Raw genomic sequence first — 18,631 nt, 5'->3', positions numbered from 1 at the left:
TCTTTCGCTGCCGAGCAAATTTCAGCGCGGTCTGGCACGCCCACCAACGGATTTTCACCACAAAACGTTTTTCTCAGTGTCCACTCAAGGCGGATTTGTATTTGCTGGCACAGGCGCCTTCGTCGTGCCTCACCTCCTGCTTGAGACCCTGTCCGGTGAGATATGTCTCGACGAAGGACGAGCTTGGCGGCACAGCGATGAGCATGATCTCAACGTCCGGGTAGTCCTCGCTGGCGTTCGCGTACTTGGTCTTCACGAACGCCACGGCCTCAGCGCCGGCAGGTAGGGTCCAAGAACCTATGCACAACGTCATTGTGGTCTTCTTCACTATGACTTTAGGTTTATCTCTCCGTTCACACCAGGCCTACTCCCGCTCACACAACACGCCTCGCCGCCACCCACTCCGGTAAGTGCGGCTGGCAGACCAGATGAACTGCGCCCGTGGTTTTACTAGTCTTTCATGTTTGACACTGGTTTCATAAAAAAGGGCCTCGCATGACGAGCGGATGCGCAGCATTAAAGCTGAGGTACAAAATCTGGCAGAATTTATTTAAACCTCGCAAATCACCCGTTTCTATGTATTATATTCTTCAGATATTACTACAAAGAAGGTGCGCCTAGATATACCCTTACCACCTTGCACTTATTGAAAGGCTATGTTAAGGGTGCGACTTTCCTCTCACCAAAGCCGATGGCTAACTTTCACATATTTATCCATAAAATCACTTCTGAAAATGACAATGCTGTCTACTGGAATGCGGGAAGGAGCACTGCTTCCAGTAACTGTTTTTGTCTTGAATGATTGTTGACGTTTCCCTGACTGCTGAATTCCGTTAAAAAATTCCAGTCCCGTCGAAATTTCGCAGCAATGGCAAGTTTCGCTTCTCGTGTTTTGTTGTCACGCACAATGATGCCACAGCGAGTGATGCCACAGCGAGTGATGCCACAATGATGCCACAGCGAGTGAGGAAAAAAGTGTCTTCATTGCTACCCTGTAGTTCCTACCTGCAAGGTATGCAATAGTATTAAATAATCAGATACTTGATCAGCGAGTATGAAAAAGCAAGTGTAATAAAATATTCCCCCATTTTTTATTTAACGAAATGCCTGCGTAAACGTTGCTTGTATTAGTTCCATTTGCTAGCATAGTGACCGGGATCACACATCTGTGCCCATGTTAATCTTGAAACAAGAAGGAAGGACTAGAGGACGTGCAAAAACTGTTCTAGGCACGTGTATATAGTGTCTAGCAATGATAATCGCATTTCATGTCCACATATTACAACACATAAGTCCGCTTTTCATCTCCACAAGTGTAGCCACGAGCCACCGGACAAGTGTTATAAGCCTCGGCTTCCTTTCCCGCGTCTTGACAATTTTTGTCATCGATAGCATCTTTCTGCATCTAAACGAATTATATTAAATTAACTACTTACATGCACCATTGAGGTAGTTATTGCCTGCACATCAGACAACAGTGGTTATTAATGTATGCTAAAAGCACCTTCCCGTAATGGGGTGATACAACGTGCGCAGCGGGCAGATGAATATACGGCTGACCAGCACACAGGTTATTTCGCTTGGCAGCACACACACAAGTAATTCCAAGGTATTTGCTACGATGCGCGCAGATATTTTTGTCGTACTGCGATGCATGCACCCTCACCTGTGTTGTAGCGGTAGTAGTCGAGCGCCGCCTTGACCCCTGACACTCCGACGTTGTACGGGTCCCTGAGGTGCACCCCGATGCCCCCGACGATGACGTGATCTTGAAGATCGCTGCCCACAGGAAGGTCAGCCAGCACAGGGATCTGCGTAGGCGGCGAACGGGTCATCGATGGTCACACGAGGGCTACCGGCTTAAGCATGCTAAACTGTGTACTCGGCCTAACCTGCTTCCGCCATATTTGGTCAGGGGTAGCTAGCTAATAAAGAAAGGAATAGTTAAATACCCAAGCTTGGCCGGTGAAAAGTAACAATTCCTTTTATTGGATTTTATTGCAATGTTGTCATCGGGACCTCCTACTGGCTGACCCTGGTAATAACAGGGGCGTGGCTTGCTTCAGATAACGACGCAGGAGGAATAAAAGTAAAATTACAGTAGATTTGATATAATTCGCCCGCTGCGATTATCTATAGAGATCCGCTTCAAATAATTAGGCAAGCCTTTTCTGGTCCCAACTACTCATGCGCATTAAAAAAAAACTACCAGGGCATATAAGTGAACACTGACCTCCAGAACTGAGCACAAGTAGAGTAATTAAGGTATTGTGATAAGCGGCGATCCCGTATTAACACTGATTTTCGCGACACATACCATATATAGCAGGAAACCTGTAAATAAAACTTTGTCCCCCCCATCGAGGCGATCAGACATACTAGACATCGCCACATAGCGCGTCCACTCAGTAAACGAGCCTTTGGGTTTCGCTGTCACCAAAATGTGCTCATCCGGACGGCACATTGCTTACCCGCACTGCTATTTCCCAGTGCTGCGTATCTGTGAAGTTTCTTTTTCTTAGTTCTTCTTCACCATCTACATTCTACATACCCTGTCAAAAATCTTCAGGCGACGCGCTGTGCTTCTCAGCTATGTTGTCAGGAGCTTATCGTAACCGTGAATCTCAAGATCTTTGCGGGGCGAGGACAGCCCTCGTTCTCAATTTTTAACTTTAATTTCGTCTTGAGAGGTGTCAAAAGTGCTTTGCTGAAGGGCGAAAAAGCAAACAACATTGCCCTGAGAATTTGGACTCAGGTTTGAATTTTCATGCAAATCAGTTTAGATTTAATATTTTCCATTCCTTGTGATGCATCCCTTCTTAGCGCGGTCTGTTGGTTGAAGCGGGTTTTGATTCCGCATGATTCATCAACTAGTCCGAAGGGCTCTTGATTCATCAACTAGCCCGAAGGGCTCTTCACTTAAAACAGTACAGTAAGCGTGCTCGAAGGCGTTCACTGTGTAATTTGTAACTCCGCTTATCGCGATGACTGCGAACTTGTAGCGCTCTATTTCTCTGAAGAATGTGACCAAAACAGATATCCTAGTTTGTCATACTGCGACGTAAAATTTTGTTCGAACACGAACGACATTATCTATGAATCGGATTATTGCTCACAGCTGACAAAGCTAAATGTCACCCTGTTGGCTGCTGTGACATCATCGTACTTTTCTTTTTTGTAGCGATAGCTACATTACGGTAGCATTTCGAGCGTTCAGCGTGGCGGCGCCGCCACGCTGGGACATGGTTGGTCACGTGGTTCAGAGCAGCTGCCGGCGACTCGGTGCCGTGGCTCATCACGTGGCTGGTCACGTGGTTGGTCACGGGACCAAGTTCTACTCGGCCAGCTGTAGCCATCGCGTCACTCCATGTTTAACCAGAGCTAAACCACCGCCAATTTTTTTTTATTTCTGTGAGATTTGTCATGTCGGCTGATAACGGGCATAGAGTGCTTTCTTTCTCAGACTATTCTGTTTGGTTATTTTATGGCAGATGCTCTCCACAGTAAATATTATTTGTTTGTGACATGGCCGGGGAGACGGGAGGTCCACTACTATTTCGTCAAACAGTCTGAACAATTCCAAATAAATCAGCTATAGTTTTGCTACTTCCGTATGCGTAGAGGCTTAAGTGAACCAGTGTAAAGACACATGCAGCATAGCCAGTTTCATTATTCGTTGCAGCAATCTTCAATGATGTCTAGAGAAGGGTTAACAATCTCTGTTCTGCTCGCGCAGCGGTCGGAAAGTTTTTGAATCTGTACGGTTAACATCATAAAAAAGCAGGAAAATTCAGCCCTGGAAATACCAACCGCCAACAGGCACTTGCTCTTATGTATTTAGTTCTTGAACTCTTCAAAACGTCGATATAGTTTCGTATTTACGCTGATAACCGAAGCACGCCGGCGTCAAGAGAACCTACGGAACAGTGAAAAAAAGGAGCGGAGAAACTGTTTAGTGTTTTTAGTGCGCATCTTTTGACGACCGAGATTCTTGGCTTCCATACTATAAGTGACAGGTGTTCATCTAGGCAGCTCCGTTTCAAGTTTTTATAATAAACACAGCATAATTAATCGTACTGCTACCAGCACGGCGCCAGCTGTGACATTAAAGTCCGGTCCTTGCGGCGCTGACGTATGAAGCGACAACTACGCGCAGCGCGAAGCAATCTGAAAATGTGACTGCGCAAGTGCACCGAATTTCACTCGTTTCAAACGCGTCAATCTTGAAACCGGAGGAAAGACTTCCTTTCTGGCTGTTTAAAGGAGCTCTGTAATAATAGCTGAAAGTATCTCTGCAGTCTGACCACGAAACACAAAACGTACCGAAAACAAATCGGTGCCCCAAGGATGTACTCTGCTTCAAAATTAACTGCTCTTAACATGGCGACACCATCATACCTTCATTTCTTCGAGGTGCTCCTTAGGTCCAACGCCAGAGAGCATGAGGAGCTTGGGCGAATTGGCGACCCCCGCCGACAGGATCACCTCGCGAGCTGCCAGCGCGGTCTGTTCGACGCCGTCTTTGACGAAGGTGACGCCCACTGCACGTTTCCCTTCGAATAGCACCTGTTGGAAGAAGAGAATAAAAAATGGGTAATTTATTCATTACCGATAAATACCTGTGCGTGTTACTGTCGTTTCTTTTTGCAGTGTTCGCGCTGGCGCAATTACAAAGCCTTTCTGTTACTTAGCCCACGTTCGCGGGATCGCATGCAGGCAGCAAGTGCGGAAGTTTTACCCAGAATAAATATTGCTTGGTTCTCTGCCATCTCGCAGCACGTTCAAGAGCCACAGATGGTGCAAAATTAGTCCGAAGCGCCCCATGTGGTGTTCCGCGTGCTGGAGAAGTTAATAGCAAAAAAACTGACTTTAGCTTTTCGCCAGCCTGTTTGTCCGTTTTAAGAAAATTCCAAATAAATTCCAAAAACCTCCAATAAGACGAGCGCCCAATTTGGCATCGGCCTGGAGAACTTGTCGCGCTTCACTATTTTGCTGCACAGTTTCTCTTCCTGATTTTGCCATGGTCGTTGCCTCACTAAAACGCTAGCTAGTTGAGGGCGCCTTATGCTTTCAAGCCTTTCGAGGCATTTCAACTTAAATTATTAAGGGTATTAGGCACTAAAGAGCGCGTGTTTTCACGGTTTTGTTTTATCAAGAACTGTAGTATGTAACTCTGTCAGGTGCTGATGCAACTGACAGCGTAAAATGAGGTTGTTTCATTGCATGTGGCTCATTATTATGAATATTACGAAGGAATACAGCGCAAAATAACAGCACACAGGAGAGCAGGCCGACTTTGTGCTCGAATCCTGGTGCAAGGACCGCAGATGTGGAGAAATACTCCTTACTGTATTTCCGTGCTTAAGCAGCACCTATAAAGGCTCCTTCTGCCTACCTTCTTTATTCCGTTGCGCATTGTGCTGCCTTTTTGTTCCTGATCGCTCTTAATAGCCACTCTGTCGCTGTGAATGTAACGAAAACTGCAAACTATTCCACTGTTCTGACAACAAGATTTTCTTATATGGTTGTTGAATCTCCGTGTAGCCCAGAATATTTGGCATTCGTGTTAAGAACTGCCTAATCTCTTCCTCTATCTGACTAAAGTAAAACCAGTCTTGAATTTATCCTCAGTGCATCCAATATTAACCAATTTTCGCATCTATCTCCAATTCCAGCGAGTTTTCAACCATGGGGCTTGTTTTGAATGATAATAAGCACCGGGATATAAGCAGCATCGCAGGTTATCCAGCTTATTGGCTTTAGCTAGACGAAGGATTTTTGGTATAATCTGCGTGCGACTATGTCTAGTCACAAGCACTGCCCGCAAATTACCAGTCTTATTTATCGACAATGGCGTTTATAATCCTAGGAATAAGCAGAAAATTGTAGGCACGTTTGATACTCGCCTTCACCGCTAGCAAGAACCAATAATTATAATTTTGAAAATGCCGCCGCAACCTGCGCATTTTGGCGATTCTTTATTTTTCTTTGTGCGGTAGCTGATGCCAGCATTTGCAGTTCAATCACTGCAATACATCACACAGAGCTACTTTCAAGCTGACTTGGTAGAAGACGATTCTTAACACAAAAGAATTTGCTACTCTCAATTTCACCGCGCAGTGCAAGGTATGCTCTTAACTTTGCTCTCTTCAATTGTCTGCTCAGACGGAGAACCAGCGAACTCACCCTGGTCGCCATGGAGAAGAGGGAGACGTGAAGATTGGGTCTATCTCCTGCCACGGGAATCACGAAGGCCTTTGAAGTGGACCATCGCTCCTTACCACGCATCGTAAACTGGTTCGGGCAGAACCCTGCGATATTGTGAAGCGAGTACACCAGACATCGATATCCCAAGCGGCTTCAGCGCGTGTCCATTTTCTCCAAGTCGTTTTCTTAACTTGCTCACGTTTCTCGAGAAAAGTTTCTGTAAAGTTTGCTTGGTGTTTGCTTGATGACTTCTTGATTAGACACTTATTTTCCCCCCCCTTGAAACTAATGAATGTGAAGCGTGTTGTTTTATCTGGTTACGGTCCTCGCTAGTCTCCCTGCGTGATTAGGTGACACGTATCGAAGGCTGTTATGTCGTCACCATAAATCAAGGCAGTGGAGGCAGACGCTGCATGGGAAAGCGGAGTTGAATTATCGCAAGAATCTTAGGGCCAATTTTTTAAACTATGCTTCCCTAAGTGAGGATGAATTATGTGCCGCTCCCCGAATTGGAAGGCAAACAAGCCTTACTAAAAAGCATTCTGAGGCTTACTCTGGAGCGTTCTTTTCTAAAGGTAGACACAACGTTATCTTCATGATTCCTTGTCTCGCTGCCTGCCCCTGAAAGAATGCTTCTCTCCACGACCTCTGGCTCTGCACACGTGCACATTAGGGTGACTCCGGCAGCTGCGGTGACACCGGGTACGCAATGTTGGCTTCTTGCACGCTATACATTGTACCCGCTGCATGCAAGATTGACGACTTCAATGCGGCTCAGTTTTCAGTGCGGCTCAGTTTGAGTGATGTGTGCGTGCGCTGGAGCGATATGCTTCCGTCCGCTGTATTCTATCTCAATGACACCGCGTCCGATTGATCATTTTCAACCGAATATCGGCGTTTGCCGACAAGCGCGCTCAGCAGTGGTCTTTTCTCTTTCGTATAAAGGAACTCTTCAGTTATGATGGCACAAACAAGAAACACTAGAACGTATTGAAAGCTCGGCGCAGGACGAAACACTCGCCTCTGGCATTGCACTTGAACTGCTTGAGGTTGCCAGACAGACATGTTTTCCTTCCAAGGCACTTGGACCGTTAGAATAACACGTGTAAAATGCAAAACGAACGTACCTCCAGGTGAACACAGAAATTTCGATGCTTGCTTGAATTTCTCAATACACAGGAAAGTATTTTCATTTTTCCACAGATATTCGCGACATTATACACGTATAAGTGGCTCCCTGCCACTCTCAGGACCTCCTTACCAAAGGAGCGGCTAAGGGTGCTTCTACAGTTAGATGCCCCGTGCAACTCTTGCTTGAGTTAAGGATGCATGGATGGCTCCTCATTTGAAGTAGAACAACTACGTAAAGCGAGGAACGTTCTAAAATTTGGCCCTTAAGCTTTCAGACAGCGAGAGCCGTCACTTCACCACAATATTCTTCCCATGCATGTGCACGGTACTGATTGTGAATGTGTACTCTCGGTCGTTATTTCCCATCGGGGCTTGGGGGATGCTACTCCCTACACTGAGGTTGGTATTGTGCGACCTAGTTTCCAGCTCTCTGGAGGGTCAGACGAGCTCGCGCCCATACCGCAGCAGCGATGGGAGTATTCAGGGGTGAAGAAAAGTCCAGTTACATGGCTATGTAGCAAGCTCGTTAGCCAGAGAACTTTTCACCAAGGCTGCTCATTTATCGAAGCACCCTCGACCTTACCGATATGAGTCCTCCCTAAGGTGCGAAAAAATCATTCAGGCAAAATTTGGGCACCCTTAAAAATGGACAAGAACTGGCTGGTGTCCAGCTCTAGGCAGATGGTAATTTAATTATCGAACTGCCATGTAAAGTCATGGACAAAAGTTTGCGGAATATGGATTCGCGGAAAAACATTAACTTCAATGAGATTGAGCTAAGGAGGCCAACAACCTCTGCAAGGCCAATATCCTCTGCAAAAATGCCAGCTGACTGACCAGCGAGACAACACAAAATAGCGTTATTTTTTTAAGAGCGTAAGCTCTTACTCATCACGATTCGAGATTGCGTGAGGTCTGCTACCACCCTTCATCACAGCGCCATCTGTGGCAGCAACCACTCATCACGTTTCGAGATTTCATGATGTCTCCTACCACCCTGAGATCAAAGCTCCATCTGTGGCTGCAACTAGAACACAGAGCATCTCGCATTGAGACTTGTTGTGCCATCTGCAATAGCATTGTAGAAACAACCACCTGCCGCGGGCCAGTGATGACGTACACGGTCCAATATGGTGAATAGAGGGGGAACTATGTGAGTATGACGTCAGGGGAGGAAATGGCGGCATAGTTTCGGTTTCTCAAATTCAAGATGGTGGCCATTAGTATTGGTTGCGCCCAATCATCCCTTAACCCCCTCACCAAAAAATATTCTAAAACGGGTAGGAAAACTATCCCGTTACGAGACCGCTCTACATGTATGCATTCGTTTCTCTATATATTCTCAGACAACAACGGGCACCCAACCGGGGACCGTTGTAAAGCGAATTTGGTAGGGAAATAAAACCCTATGCGTTGTGGTATAGAAATAAAGAGACAATAAAATAATATGTAAATATTGTATACGTGCATTTACTAATTGAGCGCTACCATACAGCACCGCAAGCAGAATGCAAGGCACACCTTGACCCCCGCAAAGAAGCAAATTCCGTTTGGAACATATCTTGAGTGGGTGCAACTCACTCAACAATGGGTACACGTGCATCGTAATTTCATTGATCGATGGCGCTAGGCGGCGATTGTTCCGCTAGGCAGCGTGCGCAAACGCGTAGACGAGCATGGTGGTAATCCACCCTGTTTCAAAGGGTATTACATTCCGTTTCTCGACACGAGCGGCGCGTTCTTTTTCGCTTTCTTCATCTAGTAAACAAAAGAGCTTACGCTCGTTACTTCAACGTCTTCCAGATGGTGGCAGCCTTTTTTCTGTGAATCCACACACCGCAAGCTTTTGGTCATGGCTGTACATCTCTCTATTTGATAACGCCTTTTTGAGGAAGTGCACATTTTTAGCCCCCTTAGCAAGCCTCTGAATGGCCATTTTATCTCGTGTATCTGCCCATGATATGACGGAAATGGCGTTGGTACCGATGTAAGCAAGGTGCCTTTCCCCACCTGTCTGCTCCCCGGCGTTGGAGTCGACGATGTTGTATCCCATCTCTTTTCCGGCTTCGAGGAAGGCTTCCAGCACGTACGAATGATATTTGGCCGAACTGACCGTCAGCTCTCCCCCGGTACCGTGGTAACCTGAGGGAAGAAAATGGAGAAGGCACAGACTTGCCGGGTGCATTCCGTTGACACACAAACCGCACAAACGCGTATGCACAAAAGTAGGCAATATACTTCTCTTTCAGGAGCACAGCACCCGTGAACCAAATATTTGAAGCATGGAAAATTTGTTCCAGTACTTTCACCAATGTTTTCATTATAAATCGCTCCGGAATATTTTCGAAGGCGGAACTTTAGAAAGCGAATAGTAAAAATAACGAGTTTCTCAAGAAAGCAGTAGCATAATGACATGGACTATTAAAATGGTTCTAAGGGGAAAATAGTCTGAAGTCGACAACGAATTATTATGTTAACAGAACGGTAACACATCGCGCCTGCACCACTTTGTCGGGTCGTCGACAGCCCGAAAGCTTGTCCCCCAGATGCTTCCTGTTGTCAAATGATGTATGGCACACAATCCTTTGGCCCGTACTCGGGACGGATCCGTAAAGTGGACACGTCTATATAGGCGCGGCTTAAACTGGGTGCGTTCTCTAGCTAAAAAAAAAAAAAACTGGGAAACGGCCCCGCCACCGATCCTGATAGCACTAATTATATAGATGCACAGAAGCTCCCACCGCCTTCAAATCCAGCGCTGCCGCCTATTTCAGCTTTCTTACGCAGTCTTCGAGCGCCATCACAGCTTCGCCGTAGAGACGCCACGCTTTTATATCGACTTTGGTTGGGTGTTGCCTTTACTAAAGCCTATGCCTTCCGCATAGGGATGTTCGACACCCCAACCTGTGACCACTGCGGCCATGAAGAATCAATTGGCCATATATTGTGCTCCTGCCCGCAGTACAGTCCACAGAGGGCATGCCTTAGCCACGAACTTGACCAACTGGACGACCAACCGCTATCCGAAAAAAGAATTCTACAACATCGAAAGGACCTACCGCCGCAGAAGAAGGCCGTGCAAGCGCTTTTGCGCTTCTTACAATCTACCGGCCTGTGTGACAGACTAACTGGAACGCCTTGTGTGTGTGTGTCTCCATGTGTGCACGCTCCTTTTTTTGCGTTTTCCTCTCTGTCATCCTTCTAACCCCTATCCGCCATCCCCAGTGTAGGGTACCAAACCGGAGACTCACATCTGGTTAACCTCCCTGCGTTTCCTTTTCATTCTCTCTCTCTCTCTCAAATACATTTTCAATATTTGTAGCATATATAATATCATTCAGTTCCAAAATACAATTACTGCCACAATGACTTGTGCAGGTTTAGGCTTAACAACTTTGCTGGAATTACTGATCAGCTACCTGTCGTCACTCAGCCGTAACATCCTAATTTGGGAAAAAATCAAATGGTGCGGACCGCAATAGAAAACGACCACTTATTGAACGCTTCTAGAATACGGTCTCTAGCTACTGAAACTCAATTGGACGATGGCGATAGGCCAAAGCCCCAACCTTCTCAGATCACATTAAATGCAGTCATATTAACTGTATGAGATATGGTTCCCTACTGCACTCTGTTTTACTCGCCTACGACGCGCTTTCTTAAAACATAGCTTAATTTACTTGGGACACCGTTTACGAATTATTCTTTTCCTCGTTGCCATTCATTTACCAAACTTTATCCTTCGTTTTTTTTTTATTAGGCTGTAAGACGATGGAAAATACCTCGTGCACTTTGTTTTTCGGCCTCCTCTTCCACTGCAAAGACAGCAATAATGAAGTTAGGAATGCCTGATGCAACAAAAAGCCGTTGCAATTCATTTTGCATCCAGCGTTACAAAACTTACGCTGTTTGTGTCTCAGCAAGAAAAACTAATGCCCTTAGTCTTTGTTTTGGAACAGTTCTGTCCTTTACATTACGCTGTGTGGTATCCAGAGCATCAACCTCATCGCTGTACCGAATGGGCTGGAAAGTGCGTTTTTTCGTGTGCGAGAACTGACGTAGGATAAAGTAAAATGCTTACGCTTACCCTGCTTAACAACCGAAAAGAAATAAATGATTAATAAAGTAAGAGCTCTGAGCAGTCCACTCATTGTGCTCTCTGAGCGATGAACAGGTTACAAGGTGACCACTTGAGCGCAACTAACAATGTGGGACAGCAAAAGCGCCATGCTCTTAACGGTCATCTCACATAACAGCGCAGGTACACTTTTGTGTTCTCAGGAAAGCAGTCCTGCACGCGGTACGCACGGCTAAGTGCTTGGCGGGCGATTCGCACTGCCGAGACGCGGTCCTACATGTGCTCGCCGGAGGACGAGCGCTCCTGCGGAGTATAGCCTTGCGTGCCGCGGCCAGCCAAGCTAACGGTGTGACGGTATTAAGCATGCTGTGCTCGTGCAACGCGTGTCCAGAAGCAAGGCTAACGGATGCGTGAGCTTGGACGAGGTCATCGAGGCCTCCAGGAGTAACAAGACGAGGCAGGCGCGCAATGCACGCTGGATAAGCGTGCGGCCGCCTTAAAAGCGGCAGGAAAGAGTTTCCGCTCGTTGACAACGCGGCTTGCTTGCGGAGGACAATGGCAGTGCGGCCCTGGCGGGAGCGGAAAAAGGCGGAAATAAAGCATTAGCGCGCGTTTTTCGGGTGGCTGCGAGGGAGCGGGAAATAGCGGCTGGCGCATCTAAAAGGCTGCGCCCGACCGATTTCATTTCAACTGGCCGTGCAAGCAATGCGGCGATGGCGCTGAGCGGAGATGAGGAGCAGATACGCGGAGGTTGGAGCGATCATTGGTGGAGGAGGGGATACATCGGATATGAGCATGCGATTGTAGCTCCATGGCATTCTCAGGCTAAAGGCGCCGTTAGAATGAATGGCGTTGAGTGGAAGTAGCATGGTAATTCTGAAGCGCAATATTTGTACGGCTCTCGCCTACGGTGGGGATGCAGAGCAAACGTTATTTCGTCTTCCCTCACGCTTACATTCAAGTTCGCGCACTGTATAACTGTGTTTTCTGCAATTAGTTGCACCACTTTCCTCAAGCCTATTTCACATACAAGTGAAAGTGCTAGCGAAACCTGCCGTCGTGGCACAAAAACCTCTTTTGAGCTGTCGCGGCAGCTCGAGCGACGAGGTTCCAAAGAAGATGTAAATTTTCGCTGCGACGCGCCGCCCAATCGTTCAGTCACTTGCTTGTGAACTAGCCTTTAGATGTGGATGATGAACAGAAAGTAAAAAAGCCGCAGCGTCAGATCTGAGCTAGTTTACGGGGTACGACTAGAGTTGTATATTTGCAGCATTTATATCATGAGTGCGCTCATTACAGCCAAGTTGTAATCTTCCCATAGATGCTTGAGATCGTGTCTTCACCTAAGCTGCCAGCTTCATAGAGCGACAGAGTCAGTGTTTGACAGAATGAGGTTTGCAGCTCGAAGATACAGTTATTTCAAAGAAATGGTCGCTTCACACGAGCAGTGGCTGATGAATGCAGCATCGCGAAACAACTATTTCTTGTTCTGTCATTCCTTTTAGGGAAAAATGTCGATCACGCTTTGTTTAATATTACGAAACTTCGGCAATCTTCACATTTAGTGATCACAAGGCTAGTAAAAAAAAAGGTTTTCATAAAAGTTCATTGTTTAAGCCTTCAAATCTGCATAACACTACAATTTCAGCACACCCTTTTATAAAAGGGTGTGTGCTAGACGACAGTCTACTTCTTTCTTCTAGAATGTAATGTCATCTCTTGGCCGCCATGCAGTGTCGAGGACCTCGTAAGTGACAGGGGATATTTTTAACGCGTAGTTCTCAGAGAGCTATAGAGTGCTGAGACGTTGTGCGCGGCATGGTAATTATCATGAGCGACTGTTCCTCCTCGCTGAAAAAAAAAAAACTCACCTACCATATCGTTCCTTCACTCACATCTACTTGTTCCGACGGCCATTGCGAAGCAGTGGGATATGCCAAAAATTCGAAATTCCTGCTGTGATCTTGAATGTCCAGCGCCATGCGACGCTTTCGGCAATCAACTTTCGCTGTCAAGACAATGTGGCACTGTAGCTATAGTAAATTTATTTCGTTCCAGATCGCGCCGTCATAGTTATTCGTCTTAGCTTGAAGCCCACGTGGGCTAGATAATTTTCTTATTTTCTTCCGTGGTCCAGTGGAAATTAAGTTTAGCGCGCCAATCACGTTTTAGCGGTGCAAAACGAGGTTTCACTGCAGCTACGTACAATCGGGGACAAAAATCTCTGGACCACGCGTTTCACAAACGAAGCCAAAAGCTGTGCTATTAGCCGGCAGCTGGAGACCACACTTATGAAGATGAAAGGACAAAATTTTTACTTTCACCTCCACAAGCGCGGTCTCCACCCGTCTAATAATACCAGAGCTATCGGCTTGGTTTGATGAGCACGTGGTCCAGAGACTTTTTTCTCCGACTGTACATGAACATACGAATTTGGGCTTGCAGTAAGCCCCTTCCTTGTTTTATTAGTTTTTTCGCTTTGTGTCTGGCGCAGTGTATCTTGCCGCTTCAGTTTTTTGTGGCTTTTATATTTGATGTCTTGCTTACGGTTACTCCTTCGCGTCAAAATTTTGGGGTTGGCGTTTGGGTGCTTTACAATTTTTTTTTCTTTTCTGTTCACCAGCTAAACCGATTTCTCGATATGTCGCCATATGTGCTCCCCAGTTGACAATTCTTCTCGTTGGCACAACGTTTGACCGAATTTGCGTGCAGGAAGCAGAAAACTTTCGTGCACTGCCGCTGTGGCACCCGTCAGCCGGCATATCCGGCGGTAATGTGGTAGCCGAGACATGGTACGCTGCCCTAACACTGCTGCATGAGTGTGATTACGCTCAAGAACATAGCGCTACGGAGTTTCACGCATATCCGTCTCAGTAGAAGACTGAAACACACGCGCAGCAAATCCGTGCGCTTGGCAGGAAAAAAAACGCCCCTTAAATGGGCAGGCTATAGCACCGGTAACGGCTCAAACAGGCCCGGTGACCTTTCCTTGCTTTACGCCATGAAGCCACTGTCGCTGAATGCGTGTCTGGTTGCACATGCAATGTACAGGACACAGCGCAGGAGGTATTTCTCACGATTGCAATGCTTCGTTGACTCGTGCGCCTCGTAGTGGCACGCTACACCAGATGAATATTAAATATGCGAAAGCATTAGGTGGCTCATCTGCTCTGAAACCCGGCGTGGGCTAAAAAGTGGCGGTGTTCGAAAACTTGCGATTGTTCGAAATGGGGTGACGTCATAAAAGGTAGGAAAATACCAGTAATATACTACTATTTACAACTGCACCAATTCTACAAAAGAATAGAATACATGATTAGAATAAAATTAGAGAAGTGAAGCACAGCTGAAATCGAATTGAAATGGAGTGCAACAGAATTAAAATGGAATTCGAATAAAACTGAAGCGACTTCCAATTCCCATTGCAAAAGTGCCCCGGGTAGTTTTTGCATTATGTCACGACTATGAAGGACTTGCCATATTGTAGGACAGATAACAAGTTGTAACTTCTAAAGCTCGAATATCTGTGGCGGAAAAATGAAAGGGAAAAATACCCTTGTAAAGCGCCATCTCGGCTGCTCTCTGAGAAACACAAATTGTTTCTTTTATTACTGTGCTTTACATTAAAATTTTTATATTAAGTAAAGAATTACAATAGCAGCCGGTTGTGCATCATTCTTCAGTTATATTTAGGCGTAAATATTAGGAAGATTAAGTTAGTAAACTCACTAGCCTAGAAGGACGATGCTTCCAGAGAAGCCATTGCAAGACAGCGGGCACCTGCAAGTCAGCTGTTCTAAAAGCATTTTCCAAAATAAAACCTCGTGTAGAGCGGTTTATTGGCACGATGGAAGCGCCGGCTACGAAGACCTTGGCACAGGCAATCTACGAGGCAGAGAGCCGAGAGACCAGGCACAAACGGCAGTGTTCCATCCAACACGAGCATCCAACCGGCGGCGCGAGCGCTTCATCGTCGTTGGCTTCGGGGCTGGTTCATCTTCTTCATTCCAAGTGCCCCGGCGGAAAGAGGGAGCCATCCTGGCGACTCAAGGAGAATAGACTACGAGGGGGCTATAATACGGCTTCAAGCGGCTGACGTGTACGACGTCGCGGCCACGGCGGCGATGGTCCGAAGAAGGTGTCACCGGTTCGATAATGTAGTTGACCGGTGACGTACGCTCCAAGATGCGGTAAGGGCCGATGTGCTTGGCCGAAAGTTTGGACGAATTCGGAACAGAGAGCCAGACCAGTGAGCCAGTGGAGAAGTGAACCGCGGGCGTGTCTTGATCGGAAGCATGGGTACGGAGACCTTGACGTTCGGCGGTGAAGGAGCGAGCCAACTGGCGGCACTGCTCAGCATGGCGGGTGATGTCAGAGAGGGAAGCATATTCCGAGCTGTCGGGGTTGTAGGGAAGGATTGTATCCAACATACAAGAAGGTTCGCGTCCGAATAAAAGACAGAATGGGGAAAAGCCGGTGGTTGCTTGAGAGGCGGTGTTATATGCATAGGTGACGAACGGAAGAACCTGATCCCAATTGGAGCTGTCGGAGTGAATGTACATGGCGATCATGTCCCCAAGAGTACGGTTGAAGCGTTCGGTGAGGCCGTTGGTTTGAGGGTGGTAAGTAGTAGTGGTGCGGTGGACTGTGTGGCACGCAGCGAGAAACTCGTGAAGAACTTCAGACAAGAAAACACGGCCGCGGTCACTGAGAAGTTCGCGAGGAGCGCCGTGACGCAGGACAAAGTGATGAAGAAGGAAGAAGGCTACATCGCGAGCAGTAGCCGCAGGTAGGGCAGCGGTCTCAGCATACCGAGTGAGGTGGTCCACGGCGACTATGATCCAGCGATTCCCAGCGGTCGTGAAGGGAAGTGGCCCATATAGGTCGATGCCCACACGATCAAAAGGGCGAGCCGGACACGGTATTGGCTGTAACGGGGAAGTCTAAGGGCGAGGTGTCGACTTCCGCTGCTGACAGGCCGTGCAGGAGCGAACGTAGCGACGAAGTTGTACATGCCCCGCCAATAGTACCTCTGGCGTAGTCGCTCGTACGTTTTCAGCGAACCAGCTTGAGCGCTCTGAGGATCGGCATGGTGGTGTTCACAAATCTCAGTGCGGAGATGTCGGGGAATCACGAGAAGCCACTTGCGGCCATCTGGGCGATAGTTGCGCCGGTACAGAAGACCGTCGCGAAGGGCAAAATGGGAAGCCTGGCGACGAAGTGCTCGAGGGAAGGAGGCCGTAGAGGGTGCACGAAGTACGTCGAACAACGATGAAATCCATGGATCTTGGCGTTGTTGATGGGGCATGTCCATGGTAGTGAGCGCTGCGAGTAGGGATGCAGATATTGGCGAAGAGGGCGCAGGAGAGGGCAGTGGGGAGCGGGACAAGGCGTCGGCGTCGGAGTGCTTGCGGCCCGATCGGTAAACTATGGTGATATCGAATTCCTGAAGACGGAGGGCCCAGCGGCCTAGGCGCCCTGAGGGATCTTTGAGTGAAGCCAACCAGCACAAAGCGTGATGATCGGTGACGATGGTGAACGGGCGGCCATATAAGTATGGGCGGAATTTTGTTAGAGCCCACACTACGGCGAGACACTCCTTTTCCGTCACGGTGTAGTTCGACTCAGCCTTGGTGAGGGCACGGCTGGCGTACGCAACGACGTATTCAGGAAATTCGGGCTTGCGCTGGGCAAGGACAGCCCCGAGGCCGATTCCGCTTGCGTCGGTGTGCACTTCAGTAGGGGCACTGGGGTCGTAGTGTCGAAGGATAGGTGGTGAGGTGAGAAAGCGACGGAGCGCAGCAAAAGCGTCGTCGCAGGCAGAGTCCCACGTAGACAGGTCAGCGGGACCATTAAGAAGTTTCGTCAGGGGCGCGACGATGGAGGCGAAATTGGGAACAAATCGCCGAAAATAGGAGCAGAGACCCACAAATCGGCGCACTTGTTTTGTAGAAGTCGGTTTAGGGAAGTCAGTGACAGCACGGAGTTTGTCAGTATCGGGCAGGACGCTGTCTTTGGAGACGAGGTGGCGGAGTATTGTCAGCTGCCGGGCACCAAAGTGACATTTTTTGAGATTAAGTTGAAGGCCAGCATTGGTGAGGCAGCTCAGTATCTGGCGCAAGCGCTTGAGATGCGTCGGAAAATCGGGCGAAAACATGACATCATCTAAATAGCAGAGGCAAACAGTCCACTTCAGGCCGCGCAAGATGTTGTCCATCATTCTTTCAAACGTTGCGGGAGCGTTAAAGAGGCCGAATGGCATCACGTTGAACTCATAGAGTCCGTCAGGGGTGACTAACGCCGTTTTAGGACGGTCGGACTCAGCCATCGGGACTTGTCAATAGCCGGAACGGAGATCCAGGGAGTAGAAGAACTCGGCGCCTTGCAAACAGTCAAGGGCGTCGTCAATACGTGGTAGCGGGTATACGTCGTTGAGCGTAATTTTGTTGAGCCGGCGATAGTCCACGCAAAATCGTATCGAGACATCCTTCTTTTTAACCCGGACGACTGGGGACGACCAAGGACTGGCGGAAGGTTGAATAATGCCGCGTTGTAGCATGTCGTCAACTTGCTCAGTTATGACGCGGCGCTCGGGAGGCGACACACGGTAAGGGCGCTGACGGAGAGGAGCATGGGTTCCGGTGTCAATGTGGTGCTCGACAGTGGTCGCACGGCCCAAAGAAGTCGACTGGTGGTCAAACGATGAGCGAAACTGGTTGAGCAGGGCAAGGAGCTGCGCGCGGTGAGCAGTGCCGAGAGCGCGGTCAATGCAGCGGTCGAAAATGTCCGATGACAAAGCTGGAGTAGCACCACGTGGGGTGAGGGCAGCGACTTCGGCACTGGAGGAGGTTACATCAGTGTCGAAGGAAGAGATCAAAGCAGCGGTTTCAAAATGGCCGAGGCACTCGCCACGGAGCAGGGAGAGCGCGGAGAATGAGGTGTTAGAGACGAGAATGGCGGCAGCACCGTGGTGAATGTCGATGACGGCGAAGGGAAGACATAGGTGTCGGCGAGAAACAAGTACAGGGGAAGGCATGAAGAGAACGGTGGCGTCAAAAACTGAGGTGGCGCAAACAGGGACAAGCACGGCACTGTCAGGGGGAATGTCAGTGTCCTCGGCGACAACAAGCTTAGCAGCACAACGAATCGGAGGCTCGTCGAGGAGCGCATCGCAGAGTGGAGAGAAGACGACGTGCGCACGGGCACAGTCAATAA

At 48.1% G+C, this 18,631-nt stretch overlaps 1 protein-coding gene across 1 annotated transcript in view; it reads right to left on the bottom strand.

The window, feature by feature from the left end:
- The window catches only part of LOC144121918 (4-pyridoxate dehydrogenase-like), a 74,448-nt gene that overhangs the window by 36,724 nt on the left and 19,093 nt on the right, over positions 1–18,631 (bottom strand). The window contains exons 4-8 of the mRNA XM_077655357.1: positions 9,349–9,480; positions 6,187–6,311; positions 4,399–4,566; positions 1,667–1,811; positions 134–297 (exon numbers count right to left, since the gene is read on the bottom strand). Coding sequence (XP_077511483.1) covers positions 134–297; positions 1,667–1,811; positions 4,399–4,566; positions 6,187–6,311; positions 9,349–9,480 — 734 coding nt within the window. The remainder of the gene's footprint in view (positions 1–133; positions 298–1,666; positions 1,812–4,398; positions 4,567–6,186; positions 6,312–9,348; positions 9,481–18,631) is intronic.

This window comes from Amblyomma americanum, chromosome 2 (assembly GCF_052857255.1).
Source record: "Amblyomma americanum isolate KBUSLIRL-KWMA chromosome 2, ASM5285725v1, whole genome shotgun sequence".
Taxonomy (NCBI): Eukaryota; Metazoa; Arthropoda; class Arachnida; order Ixodida; family Ixodidae; genus Amblyomma; species Amblyomma americanum.
The sequence above is the reverse complement of the archived record's forward strand: the minus strand, read 5'-3'. Positions and strand labels throughout refer to the sequence as shown.